This window comes from Doryrhamphus excisus, linkage group LG1 (genome assembly GCF_037039965.1).
Source record: "Doryrhamphus excisus strain RoL-2023G ecotype Guam linkage group LG1, RoL_Dexc_Guam_v1.1, whole genome shotgun sequence".
Taxonomy (NCBI): domain Eukaryota; kingdom Metazoa; phylum Chordata; class Actinopteri; order Syngnathiformes; family Syngnathidae; genus Doryrhamphus; species Doryrhamphus excisus.
In genome coordinates, this window is record NC_136357.1 from 5424127 (window position 1) to 5447525 (window position 23399).

Below are 23399 nucleotides of genomic sequence, written 5' to 3' on the forward strand. Positions count from 1 at the left end.
GTATGTAAGTCTGCATTACAATGGATACGTGTCATGGTGTTAAAATCTATGTTTAGGCTGAAAAGCTCCCACATTTTCCAGTTTGTTGATGTTTTCCTTCTCTTTTGTTTTCTTGTCATTATATCTCCCCTCTTAATAACTAAATTTAGTAACTCATAATGTAAAAAACTGTTCAAGCATATGATGTTTACAAGGTACGTGGAAGAAGTCCAATACTAAGAACCACAATGTCTGACATACAGAATTTTTTTTATCATTTCAGTGTCATATTATTCATCATACAGTCCATTCTGTTTACTCAGTTTACATTCTGTTTACTCCAGTACATTTACTGTTTACATTCTGTTTATTTATCTATCAGTTTGTATCCTTATCATTCCCGATTGAAAAATGCTAACTCGGGAACATGCTAATAACAGGAAGTGAACAGATTTATCAGTGACACGTTGGGAATGGGTAAAATTAAATTAGCTATTCCTTCTACTCATTTTTAGACACTTTTGTACAATTTTACAAGTAAAAAAATCTGTGATATTCCTTATCATAACTTTGTAAAACATGTCACAAATAAGCTAAATCATTATTATTGATGCGTTGTCTGCTATGACTCAATCACGTCTACAGTACGCATGCGTCGAATACAGGAAGTTGAATAATCAGCTGATACTGCTGCTTGTGTTGTTAATGCCTGAAGTTGCCGTTGTTCGGACACCCTGCTACTGTATACTGCCGCCGACACTGACGAAACATTAAGCCCACAAAAGGAACATGGCGGACATATAAACGCTGACAAACAATATGTGTCACAAGGGACGTGTTTCTTACGGAGGAATTTGAATTAGTGTCAACGCGGCAGAAGAGCTAGCTTCCAATGCTGGTACCTTCGAGGGAAGGAAGAAAGAAACACACCGTCTGAACCTGCTTTGTTGTTTTATAACCTGAATTGTGTATCTATGTACTGAATTTTGGGGCATTTTTTTGTATATTTTATGCTAATTTCTACTTAATCTTGAACGCAATCAGAGCGGCTAACTCGTTGGCTAATGTTAGCCCATAGCCCGACACAGTGTTGTTGTCCTGCTTGGTGTTTTCGTAACTAACAGGTTGTGACAGATCACCTTAGCGATTATTGGGGGTATATAAGCATATATATCCTGATGACATTGCTTATTTTATTTATCTCTATAATCAGGTGGCTCAACACGTATCCCTGTGAGGGAATCTAACTGGTGATAATGCGTCGTGTTGCTCATTTCTTTGCTTTTTGAGCCCGCAAGATTACGCAATTAAGCACTAGTTTGACTGACAGCTGATGTTGTACGTGGCTGCTTGTGTAATTTGTTTGTGCAAATGCAGCTAACTTTGTAATCTTGGTTAAAATTGTCAGCTTTTAAGCCTTGGCTGACTTTATATTGGTTATATTTAATTGTTTATTTTGTTCTTATTGGTTTTGATTTTAATGTTAATGTCATATGCATTAAAGTGGACACTTGTTGCTCGAAAGTGTCACACTGATGCTCACACATGACGTCGGTAGCTGTAGAGACACAGTACCTGTAAAGTAGCCCCCCCCCCCCCCCCCCCAGTATAGTTTGGCGTACATTGATCCGGCAGGGAGAGAGACAGAATCCTTCAGTGGGTTCCATTGTGTCTTAAGGTGAGCCACCCACCACTACTTGCCAATGCTGGATTTGGAGGTGGTACCTGAGCGATCACTTGGAAATGAACAATGGGAATTCGCTTTAGGTAAGTATTGATGATAATACTTACTCAAATGTATTTCTTATATTGGCAAATGTTTGAATGTGTGGCAATATATTAGCTCATAGCATGTATCATATGTAAAAACTATTCATTTTGTTGCAGAAGAAGCATTTATAATACAGTTGATGATGATCCCCTGCTGATTTTGTGAATATATTACCTTACAGTCCAACCTCCCAGCAAAGCCAAATCACTGCATGTCATGTATGGAATGGAATGGAATGGAATGGCCTTTATTGTCATTATACAAGATGTACAACAAAATTGGAGAGCTTCTCCTTTCAGTGCAGTAGTCAAGTTTAAAAAAGAAAAAAGGTATATAAAGTAGAGTAAAAAAAGACAATTTAACAAGATATATACAAGATATCCAAAATATACACATAATATTGCATATGCAGGAGCAGATATATAAATTTTAGTGCAATGATCAATGGGTCATAGTGCAAATAATGACTGCAAATAATGTGTTTTTCCCCAGGCATGCCATTGGCCCAAGCCATCTCTATTCTCCAGAAACACTGCCGCATTATCAAAAATGTCCAGGTGCTTTACAGTGAACAGGTGAGAGCTGGTCGCAGTGTACAGAAATCGTGTTTATGTATGTTTTTCGGAACATCTCAGTGTCGAATTTGCATGTTCTCAGGTTACGCAGGCTTACTCCCACATCCCAAACATGCATGTTAGGTTAATTGGAGACTCTAAATTGTCTGTATGTGTTCTGCGATTGGCTGGCGACCAGTCCTGCCTCTGGCCCCAAGTCTGCTGGATTAGGCTCCAGCTCTCCTGTGGCCCTCATGAGGACAATCAGTATAGAAATTGGATGTATGGAAGCTTTTGGAACCTCTAAGGTTGAAGAAAATCAGTTTTTCCTCATTGGAAATCTTGGAATGGAACTCTGGGTTTGGGTTTTTTAATGAAATTTCAGATTTCTATTTCCCTACATGGTGGCACGGTGATCGAGTGGTTAGCGCGCAGACCTCACAGCTAGAGACCAGGGTTCACTTCCACCCTCGGCCATCTCTGTGTGGAGTTTACATGTTCTGTCATGTTTCGTCCCACATTCCAAAAACATGCTAGGTTAATTGGTGACTCCAAATTGTCCATAGGTATGAATGTGAGTGTGAATGGTTGTTTGTCTATATGTGCCCTGTGATTGGCTGGCGACCAGTCCAGGGTGGACCCCGCCTCTCGCCCCAAGACAGCCGGGATAGGCTCCAGCACCCCCGCGACCCTCGTGAGGAAAAAGCGGTAGAAAATGAATGAATGAATTAAGATATACTTTAACTAAGAGTGCTTGGGGGTGTGTACATGTTTGAAAATGTGTTTATGAATCATATACAATCAGCAATAAATGTTTTGTCTGCCATGTGCATCATGTGTGAGGGTCCACTCATACTGTTATGAATTAATGCACTGACTTATGTCCCCCAACAGACACCATTCAGCCATGACCTCATACTGAACTTGACTCAGGATGGCATTAAACTGCTCTTTGATGCAACAAATCAGAGACTCAAGGTGAAAATGTGACTTTTAAATCAGGCCTATGCACACACAATGCAATATGCATGTGCTGCCACATCTTTTAAGTCGTTTCTAAATAAAGGATCTCACACTTATGCTGCAGAATATGTAAGTGGATTGTGGCTAGATAAAAGAGCTGCAGCATTTTCCCTGTAATTATGCTTTTGTGGCACATTAGTATTGTTACATTTTCTCATCACAACTTTGTTTAATCACATGAAGTAAGCATTGCACACCTGATTTGTCTTGTTGCTGACAGGTGATTGAAGTGTACGACTTGAGCAAAGTCAAGTTGAAGTACTGGTGAGTAGAACTACACACTTGAAACATAGAAGGTGCCACTAGAGGACAGTACATGGACACATGTGTAGAAAAAGAAAAAATACACAGTCTGATTGGATTCTATAGACTGATATTGGGGTTTTTAGTAAAGGGGTTGCATGCTAAAGGAGACCCGGAGAAGCTGAGGGTACAGGAGAACCTCTTTAAGGTTGCAGTTGTATCTTCCACTATGTGTTGTTCTCACAGTCCATAGAAATAAAATAACCACACATGGTTCCCTTGGTCTAATGCGAAAATGAACCAATTCCGACTTTAGAGCTTTCTCTGTACTACATATATGGTCATGGTATGTGCCATTTGGTGTGTGTGTTTGCTAATCAGGTTATTAGCCTCTTCCTTCTCCTGCATCCAGTGCAGGAGGGCACCCGCAGGTGGTTGCTCATCAGGAAAGGCAGTCAGGCAGATGACAGGAGTGAGAAAGTGAGACGCTCACAGACACAGGCAGGAGCAGCAGGTCACCTGGTAGATGGCTTTCTTTTTTTCCTCTTTTTTTTTACGTTTTTGGCAGATTCCAACATGTTGTATGTGCTTTTTTGTTATTAGTTTGGTTTGGAGGCCGGCGTTTTTTTTTGTGCTTTCCATCTGATATGTTTTTATCCTTTGGTTCTTCTTGAGAAGGTTAGTGAAGGTTTAATCTAGTAGCGTGGGTGCCCTGTTTTTTGTTTTTTTTTGGGGCTGATGTCTCCGATATTTCTGGTAGTAGATTATTAAATTACTTTTATATGCTAGGACTACGTTAAAAAGCCATAGCATTTCAGTATGTGGAATCAAACTATGGAATGGAATGAGTAAGACCCTCAAACAATGCACAACGATGAGCCAATTCAAGAAACAATACAAGCAGTTGATGTTTGCTAAATACAAGGATGAAGAGTCTTGAACCAGTCATGATGTGCTATATTTTTCACTATATGACATATTGTATGGTCATATCACCTCCTACTTCGGTACGAGGTACATTATTAAAAAAAAACACAAAAAACCCCCTTAAACTTTATTATGGAAAGCAGGAAGTGAACAAATGTAACAGTTACTGATTGTAAAAGTACCAGATGGAAAGGAATATTCCAATCGTCTTGAACCAGTCTTGAAGAGTCATGAACCAGAGTCATGATGTGCTATATATATCACTATATTGACACTTACTATGGTACCCATTATGTCATTGGATGCTCATATCACCTGCTACTTCGGTACGAGGTGAATTATTAAAAACTAAAATAAAATTAAAAAAAACCCATTAAACTGTATTATGGAAAGCAGGAAGTGAACAAATGTAACAGTTACTGATTGTAAAAGTACCAGATGGAGGGGTAGGATTTAATAAGCTTTGCTTCTTCCTACTCCTTTTGGACATGTGGAACTGTGAACTGATTATGTGATGCATTCAATTGTAATCTGATGCATGTTCAAATGAAATAAAACCATTACCATTAACATTACTTTTTCCCGCCAACCTTTCAAGACAGTCAACGCAACTGTTTTGTTTATATTCATTTAATTTTTATCCGTGGCATTCTCTAAATGTTTGACTTGTCAGGCTTGGGAAGTAAACAAGCATCTCCAGAAAAACAGTTCTCAACTGCAGTGTTTGCGTCGTAACAAGGCTGGAAACAACTACCCTCCAGTCCCCCCAAAACAAGTTCTCTCTTGACTATTAGCGGTGTTTCTATGGATGTTTTGTTGTTCATTTTATTTTTATGTGCGGATCACATTTAGTCATAAACATTACAGCTGCTATTGAATTGCCGGTAATGGAGTCAAGTCATTTTTAATGTGTTCTTAAAACACTTGGCTTATCAATTGAGATGTTGCATTAGCTTCTGCAGTGTTGCAGTGTTAACACATCTCTGCCATTTGTATGTGTCGTTCCAGTGGAGTCCATTTCAACTCTCAAGCCATTGCCCCCACTATAGAACAAATAGACCAGTCCTTTGGAGCTACTCACCCTGGAGGTATACTTGTATTTCAGATGTTTACTTATATATTTCTCCGTAGAGAAATAATCCACTATTTGGTCCTTTTTATGGTTATTGTTCAGTTTACAATGCAGCAGAGCAGTTGTTCCATCTCAACTTTCGAGGACTATCTTTCTCCTTCCAACTAGACTCATGGAACGAGGCTCCAAAATACGAGGTGAGATTATAGCTGTGGAATTTAACAGGTTTTATGTTCTGGTTTTGCCTACTGAACTGGACTGTGGATGTCGGGATCCTGAGTGCCATTGTTTTTATTTGCTCCCATTTTAAAGTGCCTGTCATCAGAGCTGACCTGTACGATTATTTGTGGTAGAGATGAGTGTTTTTATTCTTATATTTCATTATTTTATTGTTATTTTATTCCATTCTTATATATTAGTACTGGTTGTGTATTACTCCCAGTTGTTTTGCTTTGGCAGCCTAACTTTGCCATGGGTTTGGCCTCCCTGCAGATTCCACACGGGGCCATGGTGAAGAGGATGCACATCTACACCGGCAACAACCTACAAGAAACAAAGTACTCAAATCCCTGTGAAGTCATTTAGTTCTCGTATTTGATACTCTATTCTTGTTTTCAGAGCTCCAGCGATGCCATTGGCTTGTTTCCTTGGTAACATTTATGCAGAGTGCGTGGATGTCCTGAGAGATGGTGCAGGACCCGTGGGCCTCAAACTCCGCCTCTTAACCGCGGGTAACATGCCTCTGTGTTCCCATTCTTGTTGTTTCAAAGTAGTTGATTTCTTTCTTGGTTATTCATTTGTCATTTTACGCTTGTGTGGCTGTTCAGGTTCTGGTCCTGGTGTGATGGGCGATGCTAAAGTGAGGTCCTTAGAAAGAAACATCTACTTTGGAGACTCTTGCCAGGATGTCCTCGGTGCTCTGGGATCCCCGCATAAAGTCTTCTACAAGTCTGAGGACAAGGTTTGCGAAATTCTAATTTTTCCTTCCAAAAAACTCATTAGTGTAAAGAAATGGCTAATTACTGAATGTTGGAACCCACTATTAAACCTTCTGAAAGACACCAAAGACGCCAAATTCTCCATTTACATACTGTATAATGTAACCTGTGACCTGACCTTAATAGCGGCCTGGCTCCAGCATGCCCGCGACCCTTGTGAGGATAAGCGGTATAGAAAATGAATGAATAATAGCGGTCTTTGTAGGCGGCATGGATTTATTCCCATTACATGCAGTAATGAGACATTACAATTTAAAACACACGCAGAAAAGAAAGACATATTTGTTTGTGTGGGCAAAATTCTTCCTTGAAGAAACATGTATTGATGACACTCAAGATGTAGCGTTGATGTTCTGCTGGTTTATTTTAGATGAAGATCCACTCTCCATCACCTCACAAGCAGGTTCCCTCCAAATGTAACGACTACTTTTTTAACTACTTCACCCTGGGAGTGGTACGTATTTGTGTTTGATGATTTGTATTAGGGGAATTGTGTTACTTGAACATGGCCGTTTTCAGCTATAAATCACAAATACATTAAATTTAATATTTAGTTCAAAACTAAAGAAATAAGTTAGGTTATGCATATTATTCGGCAGCGTACATTTTAGTGGTTTTCCTTTTTGTTCAGGATATCCTGTTTGACTCGACAACTCACCTGGTTAAGAAGTTTGTCCTCCATACTAACTACCCAGGGCATTACAACTTCAATATGTAAATATTCCACTACTTATTTTTGTACTGTTTCCTGTGTTCTGAAATATTTTATTTGAAATTACCCAAATCATACATGTGTAATTGTTCTCTGGAGTGTGATGATTTTGTTCTCTCCTTTTTCAATGCAGCTATCATCGATGTGATTTTAAGATCCCGCTTGTCATTAAAAAAGGTAGGCACTCTATACATTTGTCCTAGATTTGTTACACCCCCCCCCTTAGCTAATGTGTATAATGTGTATTTTTATTTTTCTACCAGAAGGAGCCGACTCTCAGACTGACAACTGCATATTAACTACTTACAGCAAGGTCAGTACCAGACTAGGGTTGGTTATTGTTGACAAGGAGTAGTAATAGTAGTAGAAACAGTGCCCGATCAGGTCCTTAAAAAAGAAGAAAATATACCAATTTTGTCCAAAAACAATGTCTTTATTTTTACTTACTTAACAGAATGGTATTTTAAATGTCAATTGAATTATAACTAATACATTGACCGGGCTGCACGGCAGTTGAGTGGTTAGCACGCAGGCCTCACAGCTAGGAGACCAGGGTTCAATTCCACCCTTGGCCATCTCTGTGTGGAGTTTGCATGTTCTCCCCGTGCATGCGTGGGTTTTCCTCCCACATTCCAAAAACATGCTAGGTTAATTGGCGACTCCAAATTGTCCATAGGTATGAATGTGAGTGTGAATGGTTGTTTGTCTATATGTGCCCTGTGATTGGCTAGCGACCAGTCCAGGGTGTACCCTGCCTCTCTCTCGAAGACAGCTGGGATAGGCTCCAGCACCCCCGCGACCCTCGTGAGGAAAATCGATAGAAAATGAATTAATGAATACATTGACCATTATTAAATAAAATATACACAGCAAATTGTCATCATTATCATTATCTGTTCAGTATTCCGCTGTTTCTGAATGCACCTGGCATGCCATGGCCATGATTGGTGGATAACCAGGAAGTGCTCTGTTGCTGCTGTGGAGCGTTACTGCAAAATGTCTGTGAGCGATGCTGGAATTGAGCACTGCTTTTGGCGTATTAAGTTGTTGCAGGCACCAAAACAAGGCACTGATTTACTTTTTTTCACTCCGGCTACTACCATTGACATCGCAACCGGATATGCCGTTTCGGTATGCGTCCCTGATATGGACATGACGTAAACCTTTCTCTTTAGATTTTTTTGCTATTTTTACAAGCCTCGATTTCACAAAAAGCTTCCAAAATATACTTTTAAAGAGCGCCGACACTCTGTCGCACACAAAGGGTAAAGAGAAGAGCACCATGGATCTCACAAGTCTCACATGGTCAACATAGTAATATTTTTTTTAACATTTTGTTTTTCTTGTCAGTGGGATCAGGTTCAGGAATTGCTGGGCCACCCGATGGAAAAGCCTGTTGTCCTTCATAGGTAAAGAAAAAGATGCTTTTACTGCAAAACTTTAAATTTGTCACAATATTTCTATACATTTGATATTTATTTCCACTTCATGGTTGTTATATTATTACCAAATATGTGTTCCACAGGTCCTCATCTGCCAATAACACCAATCCTTTTGGCTCTACCTTCTGCTTTGGACTCCAGAGGATGATCTTTGAGGTGAGAATCATTTTTAGAGGTGGCATGGTGGTGTAGTGGTTCACGCAGACTCACGGTCAGATCAAGATTTTAATCTGTGTGGTGGAGTTTTTGTTTTTATTCTATGCTTTTCTGGGTTTTGTCCTAATACAATGGCTTCCTTAAGAAACCACATATAGTTGGTGGGTAGACAAATTATTTTTTTCAGATTAAAATGAACAAAGCATTATTAGAGCCCTGTAGACATGACAAAACACGACTATAGTCACATTTATACTTTTTATTTACAACATATTGCGCAACTGCAGCGTCTTGAGACACATGCTAACTCGCAAACTAGACAGCTAGCGACCTAAACGGTAGCCTTCAAGTTATTTTCTTTAAACTTAAATAGCCAAAAACTTACCACTTCCACACGGATAGGGAGGATAACTATTAACAGTTATTTAACCTTTAACATGAACATTAATCAAACGTAATAATTTTTTCTGGGTACATGATACCATACAGCATCCATATCAAACTTGCGCGGGCCGCACAAACATTAAACTTTCATATCAAAGCGGGGGCCACAAACTAGTGTCCTGCGGGCCATGTGTTTGAGACCACTGGTCTAACAGGTTGGGTTCTGTCGGGTCTCAGTGACTTTTAATCTAAATTGTTGTTTTAACACGAACAGGTGATGCAGAATAGCCACATAGCGTCCGTGACCCTCTACGGTGCTCCACGGACCACCAGTCCAGCCCCACCCGAGTCCAGTAGCAGCTCCCACTGAACAAGTAACCTGACACCATGTCTCATTCTGGCTTGTCCTGAAAAACGTGCAGAGTTGAAACCAAGCAGACCTAACCAACACCAACAACAACAACAACAACATGGCCATTCTTGCATTGAATAGCATTTGTTTTCCTGCTGGCTTGGAAGAATTGCTCCTCAAATCACATCCAACACACTGTTTGTTGGAGAATGAATACCTACATGTGAGTTTTTGGCTGGCTTGATGGCGTGATGGAATCTGTGTTCAGGTACAACTCCATAAAGGACTGCAAAAAAAAAAAAAAAGGAAGGGAAAGATAAGCTTTGCCATTTTTGTCAAGTGCAGCTAAAAGCCTGTGTGAAGCTTTTAGGTATGAACATGTTGAGCTTCTGCCACTGCGGACTTCAGAGAGCGTCCCCCCTCCCAAGAAAAACACAAAACTGACCAGTATCCTCAGACAGAACTGGCTTGATCATCGCCAACGAACCACACTGCCAGCCTGCCCGCTTCTGCTCGTCTTCCTGCCCGACCACGCTAACCATAAGAAGCTAAGCGTCCCAGCCCAGGAGGAGCCAACCAAAGCTGGAAGGTGAGAGAAGACTCAAAATCTCAATAGTCAGATGGCCAGATGTGAAGCGTCTGAAAGCAGCAACTATCCAAACATTATTGTCCCCCCCCCCCCCCCCCCCCGTTCCTGCCGCCTAAAGTGCTGTAAAATGAGCACCTGCATGACCGAGCCTGTCATTTTAACACATGAAGCACACACACACACAAGGTCACTTGCCATGTTGCTTTTGAGCAAAGGTCAGTCAACGCATCCTGTTGGACTTTTCCAACTTGTCGAAATCCACACAGACGCTGCATGAACCTGATAAACAACCTTATTTGGACGAGAGGAACCCGAACAGAAAAGCACAATTTGGCAACCTCTTTTGTTTATCTTCAGTCCTGCATGTTGTAAGGGACGCTGCCCCCCCCCCCCCGTCCCTCGTCCACCCGTCCCTCGTCCACCCGTCTCTCCAACTCATTGCATGACTCTTCCCAGGCTTTTGTAAGTATTACTTTGCACACAACCATAACACCTTGACTTGTTTGATTATTTGGCCAAATCCTCAATACATGTTAACGTGAACGTTTGTTTTTCCTTTTTAACCGTAAATCGTGGAGAGAGAGAGTTGAGGTTCTGTTATTTTACTGAGTTACGCTACATGACACGGTGATGCTATTCATCCTTCAGCGACATCTGCATCTTCTTTTGTTTGTTGAGTTGCCAAATGCATAAGCCAAAGACATTTCAAGGGCATTTCTGCTCATCTTGCGGACATTATCACTGTAACTTCTTGTCCTTTTTGGAGAAAAGAGGCAGTTTTTTTTTGTTGGTAAAAGCATTGAAATTCAACTCAGATTTTAAACAGCTGGCTGTGATTGCAAAAAAAAACGGTTGAAGAAAGGAAGGAACTGCTAGGACAATACAGTGTTTCCTATACATTTGGCAAAGAAATGAATGTATCATGCATCACGTATTATGGCCAATTGAGTAAATCAGGTAAAGGTTTGAATGTGAAGGGAATAGGCTTCATGGAAATGAAAAAGTTGTGTCACGACAATAACGTTCCTACATTAAAACGGTAACCTGAGAGAAATTTTAATGTCATTAAAATAAATTTGTAACATGTGTAAAAGTCTTAATATGAGAATAAAAGTAGTTAAAGGGGACCTATTATGCTTTTCCGGCGGCACAGTGGTCGAGTGGTTAGCGCGCAGACCTCACAGCTAGGAGACCAGGGTTCAATTCCACCCTCAGCCATCTCTGCGTGGAGTACTCCTGTGTCCGGGTACCGGGTACTCCCACATTCCAAAAACATGCTAGGTTAATTAGCGACTCCAAATTGTCCATAGGTATGAATGTGAGTGTGAATGGTTGTTTGTCTATACAGTGAAGAAAATAAGTATTTGAACACCCTGCTATTTTGCTATTTCTCCCACTTAGAAATCATGGAGGGGTCTGAAATTTTCATCGTAGGTGCATGTCCACTGTGAGAGAGATAAACTAAAAAGAAAAATCCAGAAATCACAATGCATGATTTTTTAACAATTTATTTGTGTGATACAGCTGCAAATAAGTATTTGAACACCTGTGTATCATCTAGAATTCTGACCCTGAAAGACCTGTTAGTCTGCCCATTAGAAGTCCACCTGCACTCCATGTATCATCCTGAATCAGATGCACCTGTTTGAGGTCGTTAGCTGCATAAAGACACCTGTCCACCCCATACAATCAGTAAGACTTTAACTTGTAACATGGCGAAGACCAAAGAGCTGTCCAAAGACACCAGAGACAAAATTGTACACCTCCACAAGGCTGGAAAGGGCTACGGAGCAATTACCAAGCAGCTTGGTGAAAAAAGGTCCACTGTTGGAGCTATCATTAGAAAATGGAAGAAGCTAAACATGACGGTCAATCTCAATCGGAGTGGAGCCCCATGCAAGATATCACCTCGTGGGGTCTCAATGATTCTAAGAAAGGTGAGGAATCAGCCCAGAACTACACGACAGGACTTGGTCAATGACCTGAAAAGAGCTGGGACCACCGTTTCCAAGGTTACTGTAGGTAATACACTAAGACGTCATGATGTGAAATCATGCATGGCACGAAAGGTTCCCCTGCTTAAACCAGCACATGTCAAGGCCCGTCTTAAGTTTGCATATGACCATTTGGATGATACAGAGGAGTCATGGGAGAAAGTTTTATGGTCAGATGAGACCAAAATAGAACTTTTTGGTCATAATTCCAATAAGCGTGTTTGGAGGAAGAAGAATGAAGAGTACAATCCGAAGAACACCATCCCTACTGTGAAGCATGGGGGTGGTAGCATCATGCTTTGGGGGTGTTTTTCTGCACATGGGACAGGACGAGTGCACTGCATTAAAGAGAGGATGACTGGGGCCGTGTATTGTGAGATTTTGGGGAACAACCTCCTTCCCTCTGTCAGAGCATTGAAGATGGGTCGTGGCTGGGTCTTCCAACACGACAACGACCCGAAGCACACAGCCAGGAAAACCAAGGAGTGGCTCCGTAAGAAGCATATCAAGGTTCTAGCATGGCCCAGCCAGTCTCCAGACCTGATCCCAATTGAAAATCTTTGGAGGGAGCTCAAACTCCGTGTTTCTCAGCGACAGCCCAGAAACCTGACTGATCTAGAGAAGATCTGTGTGGAGGAGTGGGCCAAGATCCCTCCTGCAGTGTGTGCAAACCTGGTGAAAAACTACAGGAAACGTTTGACCTCTGTAATAGCAAACAAAGGCTACTGTACCAAATATTAACATTCATTTTCTCAGGTGTTCAAATACTTATTTGCAGCTGTATCACACAAATAAATTGTTAAAAAATCATGCATTGTGATTTCTGGATTTTTCTTTTTAGTTTATCTCTCTCACAGTGGACATGCACCTACGATGAAAATTTCAGACCCCTCCATGATTTCTAAGTGGGAGAAATAGCAAAATAGCAGGGTGTTCAAATACTTATTTTCTTCACTGTATGTGCCCTGTGATTGGCTGGCTGGCGACCAGTCCAGGGTGTACCCCGCCTCTCGCCCGAAGACAGCTGGGATAGGCTCCAGCACACCCCGCGACCCTTGTGAGAATAAGCGGTAGAAAATGAACAAATGAATTTCTTGGAAACTACAAGGCAGATAATTATAAGCAGCTGGTGGCAAACCTCCTGATAATTTTACATTTAACTGCAAATGCACTTCTGCCAGAGCGCATGGTGGTCGAGTGGTTAGCGCGCGGACCTCGCAGCTAGGGTTCTCGCATGCGTGGGTTTTCCAAAAACATGCTAGGTTAATTGGCGACTCCAAATTGTCCATAGGTATGAATGTGAGTGTGAATGGTTGTTTGTCTATATGTGCCCTGTGATTGGCTGGCGACCAGTCCAGGGTGTACCCCGTCTCAAGTCCAAAGTCAGCTGGGATAGGTTCCAGCATACCCTGCTATCATAGTGAGCATTTAACGGGCAAATGAGCTCAGCAGCTGTCTGGAAGTCCTCAGGAGCGCTTGAGAGTGTGACCAGTAAATTAAACGGACCGTTTGGGCAGAAAGTAAGAAATCCATGGTAACACTGCAGCATCTGGAAGATATAGAAAGCTTTCTGTGTGGGTTATTGTGTGTAGCTGCTCTATAGGAGTTCACAATTTGATACAAAAAATGAAAATGAGCATAATAGGTCCCCTTTAATGATACTAATGCTTTTTTCCCCCTGCGCTTTTAAAATTGTATTTATACATTTCTTGCAAAAGTACCACTTTATTCTTATAATATTGGGAATTTCATGTTTTTATGTTTCCTTCGAAATAATCCATAGGTATGAATGTGAGTGTGAATGGTTGTTTGTTTATATGTGCCCTGTGATTGGCTGGAGACCAGTCCAGGGTGTACCCCGTCTCTAGTCCAAAGTCAGCTGGGATAGGCTCCAGCATACCCTGCTATCATAGTGAGCATTTAGTGGCATCAAAAATGGATGAATGAATGTCCTTTTGTTGTAGCCAAATTTTTTTTTTAACTTAATTTTTTTTACTTTTAGCCTTTTTTTTTCCTTGCAATATTTTAGCATTATTTCCATTTAGCTTCACTTTTTATTGTTAGTGGACAAATGTATACTCATTATTATTTGGCTTGGCTTTGTTCTTGTTTTTCCCCCAGTTTTTTTTTTAGGGTGGCCTTAGTACTCTTGTACACAGCGTATTCATAAAAAAAATCATTTGGATTTGATTCATTGTTTTTTGGGGGGGAAGATGAAGAATTTGCCAGTGAATATTAGGGTCCTGTGAAAAACCACCACGAGTCATTCCTTCACTCTAACATAACAGATTGTATGTTACTTCATTTGTCAACATCATAAACAGGTTGTAACGCTTTTGATTATTTGTTGCGGTAACCATAGAACCATAGAATCATGTTTGCACTAAGGAATCCTAAATAGTCATATCATTTATTCAATTTACCAGCAGGGAAACACAATCCTTTGAATCCATTTGAATTTATAATTTTTTTTTTATACTTTTTTTTTGTGTGTTTCCAATCAGAAATATTGAGTTTCAGTTAGGGATATACAAAACTTCTGCAGAATTGTCATCCTTCCTGGATGTATTTATACATTTATTATTATTATTATTATTATTATTGTCTATTCAAACACTTTAGTTTGCATTTGAAGAAACAAAGCAGAAAAGAACATAACTTTGTGCCTCATCTCCCACTGAGCCTGTTTTTGACCTCTGTATTATCTCCCCTGTGTAGAGTACATAATACTAGTGTGTGTGTGTGTGTGTGTGTGTGTGTGTGTGTATGGGGTATCATAGCAGCATCATACATTATGCTGGTATGGCCTTAGATTTATTTTTGCCTGTTGAGAATTACTGCATTTTCTACATCACATTAATGTTTTTGTACTTTTCGTTTTCTTATCTCTTGAGTGACATAGTTACGCCAACCAATAATCACAAAGGACGCCGATTTCAAACGTAGAGTCACTTTTCGAGTAGACGACTTGTCCAGATTAAATTAAAATGTGTTTTAATCTGAAGGAGAGTCCTTATCGAGTATGTGCTTGTAGAGCTTCCTGTCATGCAAAAAGCTGCTTTGCTGTGGAAAGGAAGAATAAAAAGTGTAAGGATTCTCCTCTTATTCCACTTTAAGACTTATTTTAGTCGTATGAGGAGTTTTTTTGATCATGAGAGCATCAACTCAGGTGGACATATCACAACCTTGCTTTTGTCTTGAGAACAGTGAAGGTGACACGTGATTGCAATTTTTTTTTCCATTTCATGGGAAGGTGAATGAGTATTATCATAAAGTTTTAATTTATAATACACAGCCTCATCGTGTTTGTAATTATACTGGTATAAACGCTTTGTATCGTTTTTTTTTTTTTTTTGTTCCCCATTTCCTTACATTGTGTGTATTTGTTTTTATCCATTCCTGGAAATGACATTTAAAAGTTCCATTTGATTAAAACATGAACATGAATGAAATGTCATCTAGTATATTTTAATGCCTGTTACTTTGTGTAAGAAGAAATAACATACAGTAATAAATACTCAGCATTTCAACTGGAGAAAAAAAAGGCAATAATGAAATAATGCAGTGCAAATCGAGTTTGTGGATTTAAAGCATTGCAAAAATGTTGCTTGCTGACAAACTGTGGCTGTACTTTTTTGACTTTTTAAAGAGTGTAAAATGCTCAAGTTGACACCCAAGGTTCTTTTCAGTGTCAGAACGAGAAGGATATTGAAGAAATAAAACAATGTGGATGTGAAAAAATATCAACCAAAGCAAGTCATTCATGGATCACATCTACTGTCGGTGTGATGGTTTCCACGTATGTCAGTACTTCTATCACGTTATTGAGTAGTAATTTGTTTTTTCCGGTGTACATTCTGTTCATTCTACTTTATTAGCCATATTGTACCCCGCCTCTTGCCCTAGGTCAGCTGGGATAGGCTCCAGCGTACTTCTACAGGAACTTCTACAAATGTTTTTTTAAACATTATTAGAGCCCTCTTGATGTGACTTAACACCCCTATAGTTACTTTACCTCTCAGCTAATGTCATGTTTCTGATTCCACTACTAACTCATTGAAATTGAACCAACATGGGCTGCATGGCAGTCAAGTGGTTAGCACGCAGGCCTCACAGCTCAGAGACCTGAGTTCAATTCCTCCCTCGCCCATCTCTGTGTGGAGTTTGCATGTTCTACCCGTGCATGCGTGGGTTTTCTCCGGGTACTCCGGTTTCCTCCCACATTCCAAAAACGGCTGGGATAGGCTCCAGCAACCCTTGCGACCCTTGTGAGGATAAGCGGTAGAAAATGAATGAATTCAGCTGTTAACTCTGGGGGTGTAATGGTACAGCTGCTACAGCAGTCAAACATAGACATTTTTAAATGTCCTGCTTCTTTTTTTTTTTTTGCTGAGAGTCTTTTGTAGAGCTGCACGGAAGAGTGGTTAGCGCGTAGGCCACACAGCTAGGAGACTCGAGTTCGATTCCACTCTCGGCCATCTCTGTGTGGAGTTTGCATGTTCTCCTCGTGCATGCGTGGGTTTTCGCTGGCTACTCCGGTTTCCTCCCACATTCCAAAAACATGCTAGGTTAATTAGCGACTCCAAATTGTCCATAGGTATGAATGTGAGTGTGAATGGTTGTTTGTCTATATGTGCCCTGTGATTGGCTGGCGACCAGTCCAGGGTGTACCCCGCCTCTCGTCCGAAGACAGCTGGGATAGGCTCCAGCACCCTCGCGTGACTCGTGTGGATAAGCGGTAGAAAATGAATGAATTGAACCAACAGCTCCCCTGCTGGTTGCAACTAAGCAGTGCATTCTATGCTACGGTGATTACAGCAACATCATTAATCCGCCCGTCCCCAAATCAAAACCACAAGGTATCCATTTTAGCAAGGCTTGTTTAGTCGTAAACTGTTTACGTCACATTGAAAGCATTCAGTGTTTTATGTCAACCACATGACTCGTAAGCCCCAAGGTGATGTCACATTGTTGTATCAACAGCAGGATCTGGCGGCAAATCTTTCTTTAAAACATTTTTTCCACTTGATATGAGCTGGGGAGTCATGTGACCAAAAAGCATCAGCAAGTTAATCACGCGGGACAAACACCCGTCCCACGCCATAGTCCGTTTCCCTTTCTCCTATCCTCCACCTGAAGGGTCCGGATGTCGGTCTGGTCCTGTTGTGGCAGTTGAGTTTAGGGTCGTGCAGCAGGTTCCACATGAGCCATATTTGGGGTACGCTGAGGCTGTGGACCACCATGAGTTCCCTGTAGAAACACGGGTCGAACGTCTGGAGATGGGGTGCCGCCGACGGACGGGGAATCCCGAATGTACGGAAACCCTGGTGGCGTGATGGTTTGATGCCGATCAGCTGGAGGCACATTCCCAAAAACACGTCGTCGATGGGGAACAGTTCCACCTGCAAGTCAAGTCAACAAAACCATGAAAGAAAAACCAAAAACGATACGGATTATATTTATCGTGGAAGTACCTGCTGACAAGCGGAGCTGAGTCGGCGTGCCGTGTACCCGGACATAACAAAACCCCCTCCGCCGGCGTAGGACGGGTACAAAGCAGCTCCATAAACAAACTCCGGCACAAAGTACTTCGAAGTACGGCGGCGAATTGGTTTAGCGTTTACGATAATATCGCCAATAAAAAGATCCCGGTTTGATTTTTGACCTTGAAGCAGCTCCAGGATGTTCTCGATATTCACATAAACATCAGCGTCCCCCTTGAAGATAAACCTGCAAGGGCCATGACACGGAAGAACTGAATGAGAACAAGACTTCTCGACTAGAACCTACTAGAACCTCACACAGACCTGACATGAGAACAGGTTCTGTTGACCCATTCCAGAAAGTGTGTTTCCTTCAACGTCAAGTTGAAGAAGGTGTCCTCAAAGTCCCATAGAAGGATGTCCTTGAAGATTTGACTCTCATAGGTCAGAAGCTGATCCCATAGAGGTAAAGCGGTGCGATTCCTGGGGACCCCTAGAAGAAAAACCGTACGTATGGACCCGTCTTCTCGACCCCACGTCCTCCGCACCACCTGAGGTCATTAGAAGCCAAGTATTTATACATGTAGGAACCAATGGAGGGTTCTGAAACTGATAACGATTTTACCTGCCGTTTATCAAAATCCGCAGCGACGGATTTCACCGCGATGAGCATGTAGAGGTCAGTCAAGGACGCCCCCGGGTCACATTTCTCTGGTTGGTCGATAAGAAGCTTGAAGTTGCGTTTGTCCTTCTCTCTCAGGTAGCTCTCAAAGTCAAATGGCGGCATCGTGGGCGGAGGAACACGAGTTGTCTTGGTGGGTTTCGTTGTCTTCTGTCGTGACTTGGATTTTCTTTTAGGTTTAGACTCGGATTTGGGTTTGGCTTGGGGATGTTTGGACTTGGACTCTGAGTGACGGCGCTGAGGCTCAGTGGGACTGACTGGGGACTGATTAATTTGGACAGAAGATGTGAGAGAACGTTCTTATGAATGAAATCATCCATAAATTTATTTTCTAACATATTGACTGTGACTATTCACAATCAGGCGGCATGGTGGACGAGTGGTTAGCACGCAGACTTCACAGCTCGGGTTCAATTCCACCCTCGGCCATCTCTGTGTGGAGTTTGCATGTTCTCCTCGTGCATGCGTGGGTTTTCTCCGGGTACTCCGGTTTCCTCCCACATTCCAAAAACATGCTAGGTTAATTGGCGACTCCAAATTGTCCATAGGTATGAATGTGAGTGTGAATGGTTGTTTGTCTATATGTGCCCTGTGATTGGCTGGCGACCAGTCCAGGGTGTACCCCGCCTCTCATGAGGAAAAGCGGTAGAAAATGAATGAATGAATGAATGAACCCATCGGAGGACGAAAGAAATGCAGACATTACTGTGGGCACCTGTTGTGTGAATCTGAAATCTGATTGGTTCAGAAAACAGGCCCATTGCTAATAGTGTTAAAGTGACAGGGGCCAGCACGCCTGATTCTGAAGGCCCTGGGGAGATTACATTGACATGTTCACATTCATTCATTCATTTTCAACTGCTTTTCCTCACGAGGGTCGCAGGGGTGCTGGAGCCTATCCCAGCTGTCTTCGGACGAGAGGCGGGGTACACCCTGGACTGGTCGCCAGCCAATCACAGGGCACATATAGACAAACAACCATTAACCTAGCATGTTTTTGGAATACATGGGAAAACCCACGCAACTCCACACAGAGATGGCCGAGGGTGGAATTGAACTCCGGTCTCCTAGCTGTGAGGCCTGAGTGCCAACCACCAGCCCTGAATAATAATGTTCATTCATTCATTTTCTACTGCTTATCCTCACGAGGGTCGCGGGGGTGCTGGAGCCTATCCCAGCTGTCTTCGGGCGAGAGGCGGGGTACACCCTGGACTGGTGGCCAGCCAATCACAGGGCACATATAGACAAACAACCATTCACACTCACATTCATACCTATGGACAATTTGGAGTCGCCAATTAACCTAGCATGTTTTTGGAATGTGGGAGGAAACCGGAGTACCCGGAGAAAACCCACGCATGCACGGGGAGAACATGCAAACTCCACACAGAGATGGCCGAGGGTGGAATTGAACTCCGGTCTCCTAGCTGTGAGGCCTGAGTGCTAGCCACTTGTCCACCGTGCAGCCCTGAATTATAATGCTCATTCATTCATTCATTTTCTACTGCTTATCCTTACGAGCGTCGCAGGAGTGCTGGAGCCTATCCCAGCTGGAGCCTATCCCAGGTACACCCTGGACTGGTGGCCAGCCAATCACAGGGCACATATAGACAAACAACCATTCACACTCACATTCATACCTATGGACAATTTGGAGTCGCTAATTAACCTAGCATGTTTTTGGAATGTGGGAGGAAACCGGAAAAAAACCCACGGGAAGAACATAAAAACTCTACACAGAGATGGTCGAGGGTGGAATTGAACTCGGATCTCCTAGCTGTGAGGCCTGCATGCAAACCACTCAACCAAGTATTCTTATTCGTTTTAAATAACTTCCTGTCTTACCCTCGGAGACTCCTGGCCCACTCTGGCCTTGTTGGTTCCCAGCAAGGTCCGACTAGATTTAGTGGGACGAAGGATCTCCAGCTTCCATGCAGGGGTGTCCCAGCCAGAGGACAGAATGACCTTGAACATCACAGCACTTGTTAGAACCAACAGGAAGTGAAGGTTAGCGTCCATTTAAGTATATACCTGTCGCACGTAGAACAGCAAACAAAAGAGCACCAGCAGCAGCATGGTGCACATCACATCTCCTTTCATGTGACCTAAGGACCTCCTCCTTATCATCATCATCATCATCGCCATCTTTGATTACGGTGGTCGTTTCTGGAGCATCTTTGCTTGGAAGACTTCACCGCTTGTGCTGTAAAAATCATCTTAGTCCTACGTGGAGGGAGTCTATCTTCTCCATAGCCAGAAGAAGCATCCAAAATCCATTACACTGAAATCACCATATCAACATTAATATCTTTATAAGGTACTTTAACAACAATAATAGAGAAATACATGCATTTTATATATTGTGTTGACTCAGCATTCTCATCCTATTATCAATATACTCAATGGAGGGGGTGTGTCTTGTTATATAAGTCAATATAAATGAGCAACTTATCCCTCATTATGTATATGTGAGAGTTAAATACACATCTAAAAGCATATATATATATATATATATATATATGCAAAATGCAACATAATGTAACCTATAATGTCTCAAGGTCACGGAGCAGACGTGAACGTGACAGAAAAGACACAGAAAACTCGCACTTTCTCACAACAGCAGTTTAGCAAATGCTATCATTTCATATAAAAAGCACAATAAATTGTTGTTACATAACACAATACGTAGTTTTAGTCATTTGAACTCACCAAAGAAGACCGAGACGTTCAGTGGAAACTTGGAACATCTGTCTGAACGCTGGTCTCCGCGGTGCCTTTACGTGTTGTGGGATATATGTCAATCAGCAGTGTTTTTTTTTTTAGGTGGGCGATGAAAAGAAATGAGATAGTATTTCATTGTCAAGTGCACAGAATACACTTACACTTAATAATATAATATTGTGCTTCCGCATGTAAACAATCTAATGTTTTAATTTATGTCAAAAAGTAGCGGTCACAGGAAAATCAACTGTAGGTACTTGAAGGCAGCATCTTACTAACCACGTGGCCACACATTGAAGGACCAGCCCTCGGGATGGGCGATACTCCTACTGTTGGTATCGAAGGTGCATGGATCGGATACCAACTAAATAAATATCCAGAAGTACATTTTGTGTTTTTGACCTTTAATTTGTAATAAGACTCAGAAAAAAAATATTTTTTGGATCTACAAATGTATTTGTGCACAATTTAGCAACACAGTGGAACCTTGGTTAGCGTCATTTATCCGTTTCAGAATGACACAAACCAAATCGGATGTTTTGATTAGAAATAGATTCTGTTATCACCAAATCTCTGTTTGCCATAAAGAAAAATTGTAATTAAAACAATCCAGAAAGCCCCAAACACATTTTAAATAGTTTTACAACTGTAGTTTTTACAAACAATTTGAAATGCATATAAATATAGCGTTTGAACGCCGTTGCAGAGAGAGCCTGGCCCTTTAAGAAGAATTGCATTGAGGGAAGTTGAGTGTCTCTTATTTGCCTTTCTGTCAGCACCGCCTCCTGATTGGCTGTAGACCATTTTAAATCAATCTCCTCGTGCCGACCTGCGGTTTCTCCTGTGTAATTGCTAGCTTGCAGTTTTTGTATGTTTACAAATTTTTCTCTGACAAAACCCACAATGTTGATGAAATATTGTTTGCCCACATGGCAGAAGAGGATGCTAACTATCTCGCTGGAAATGCTGAAAGAATGTAGAAATTACTCGGCTGGACAAAAAGGGACGGACAGAGGAGTGAAACATGTGAGTCACATAATCATTTCTGTGTCCAACCTCATATTGTATAATTATTCATAATAATTATTCCTATTCAAATGACGGTTTGAACTTTTTTTTAGAAGAAAAAAAGGTGAGAACATTTCGTAAAATCATAAAAACCTGTTTTTGAGTGTCAATTGCTGATGACATCATAGACAGGCCACATAACTTCCGGCTCCGGTTGCCATTTTGTTTAGCTAGCTAATAGGATGCTAACAAGTAAGGGCGTTTTGTGATCAAATAAAATACATTAACAATGCAGTTGGACTCACAAAGTGTATGCAAACAAAAGATAAATGTTTTAATATAATTAGAAAATTATTCCCTTTTATTACATGGAATTGTTTTAACTAAATTAATTAAATAGTACAAAATCAATACTCCAATCAATCCAATTTTTTTAGGACTTTTTGGCTCTGTTCAATAATGTATTCCCTGATTTTATAACAGAATAAAAAAACAATCTCAACAATGTGAACAAAAGAATAAAACAGATATTTGTAAAAAAAATATTTACATAAGATAAAAATATATAAAATATAAAAATAAATATAACAAATATACAGATAAAATATAGACACAACACTTGATATCAATGACATCGATACTGGTATCGACTAGCCCGCTCCTTACATTCTTAAAGAAGACTGACTGAGGCAGACACAGGATGATGGGGGTTGGGGTGGTTATATGTTATAGAAAAAATATGGAGCCCAAAGATGAAGTCTGGACAAAAATGACACACATAAGTACATAAAAGTGGCATTGTTCATGACCCCCATGATCAAAACCCGACGCAAAAAAAGCACAGGATGTGGGTAAATGAAAACGCTTTCCCAGTGAGCAGCAGTGATAATTTATGAGTCTTCACTCATCAGTGCCTCAGGGAACATTAAAGGGTTCTGCTTCTTCAGGTTTGACTGAGGCCACATGTGGTACCTATAGAATGCAGCCTTGTGGGCGCACATATGTTTTTCATGAGAGACAATGGCAGTATGTCCATCCCTTTTCTGCAGCTCAGCCCTGAGGGCCATCAGATGCATTTTCCAAGTTGAGACCCAATACCCAGTTGAGAGAATAGCTCTGGGCCATCGTTTTTGCAACTATACATAAATCTACTTGAAGAGAGCATGCAGACACCAGGAAGTCTGGCTGTTCCAATGCAGCTGTGCCATGCCACATGTGATGCCCAGATGTTTAATAAACAAAAGAGATCCAGTGAGGGAGGAGAATGCTACATTTTTGTTGTTGTGCTTTTCAGAGGAGACACTGAGAC

At 41.3% G+C, this 23399-nt stretch overlaps 2 protein-coding genes across 5 annotated transcripts; one reads left to right on the forward strand and one right to left on the reverse strand.

Moving 5' to 3' along the window:
* The first annotated feature begins 653 nt into the window (after window positions 1–653).
* On the forward strand, window positions 654–10295 carry phaf1 (phagosome assembly factor 1). Of its 4 annotated transcripts, none has more exons than XM_058075011.2 (16): window positions 654–1746; window positions 2243–2325; window positions 3199–3282; window positions 3548–3591; window positions 5506–5585; window positions 5672–5766; window positions 6029–6126; window positions 6188–6300; window positions 6397–6530; window positions 6938–7021; window positions 7199–7281; window positions 7413–7456; window positions 7543–7592; window positions 8630–8688; window positions 8805–8877; window positions 9536–10295. In XM_058075011.2, exons 1-16 carry the CDS (start codon window positions 1683–1685, stop codon window positions 9629–9631), a joined length of 1284 nt encoding a protein of 427 aa, XP_057930994.2. In that variant the 5' UTR covers window positions 654–1682; the 3' UTR covers window positions 9632–10295. The 4 variants fall into 4 exon arrangements, with proteins under 4 accessions (XP_057930994.2, XP_057930995.2, XP_057930996.2 ...); XM_058075012.2 differs by having other exon boundaries at window positions 7546–7592; XM_058075013.2 differs by having other exon boundaries at window positions 6062–6126.
* Window positions 10296–16732: 6437 nt separating this feature from the next.
* On the reverse strand, window positions 16733–21102 carry b3gnt9 (UDP-GlcNAc:betaGal beta-1,3-N-acetylglucosaminyltransferase 9). The gene is made up of 7 exons (XM_058075009.2): window positions 21071–21102; window positions 20393–20642; window positions 20207–20326; window positions 18305–18625; window positions 18004–18230; window positions 17671–17926; window positions 16733–17598 (listed from the first exon to the last, which is right to left on the reverse strand). The coding sequence occupies exons 2-7, from the start codon at window positions 20504–20506 to the stop codon at window positions 17266–17268; spliced, it is 1371 nt and encodes a 456-aa protein (XP_057930992.2). The 5' UTR covers window positions 20507–20642; window positions 21071–21102; the 3' UTR covers window positions 16733–17265.
* Between the last annotated feature and the right edge of the window lie 2297 nt (window positions 21103–23399).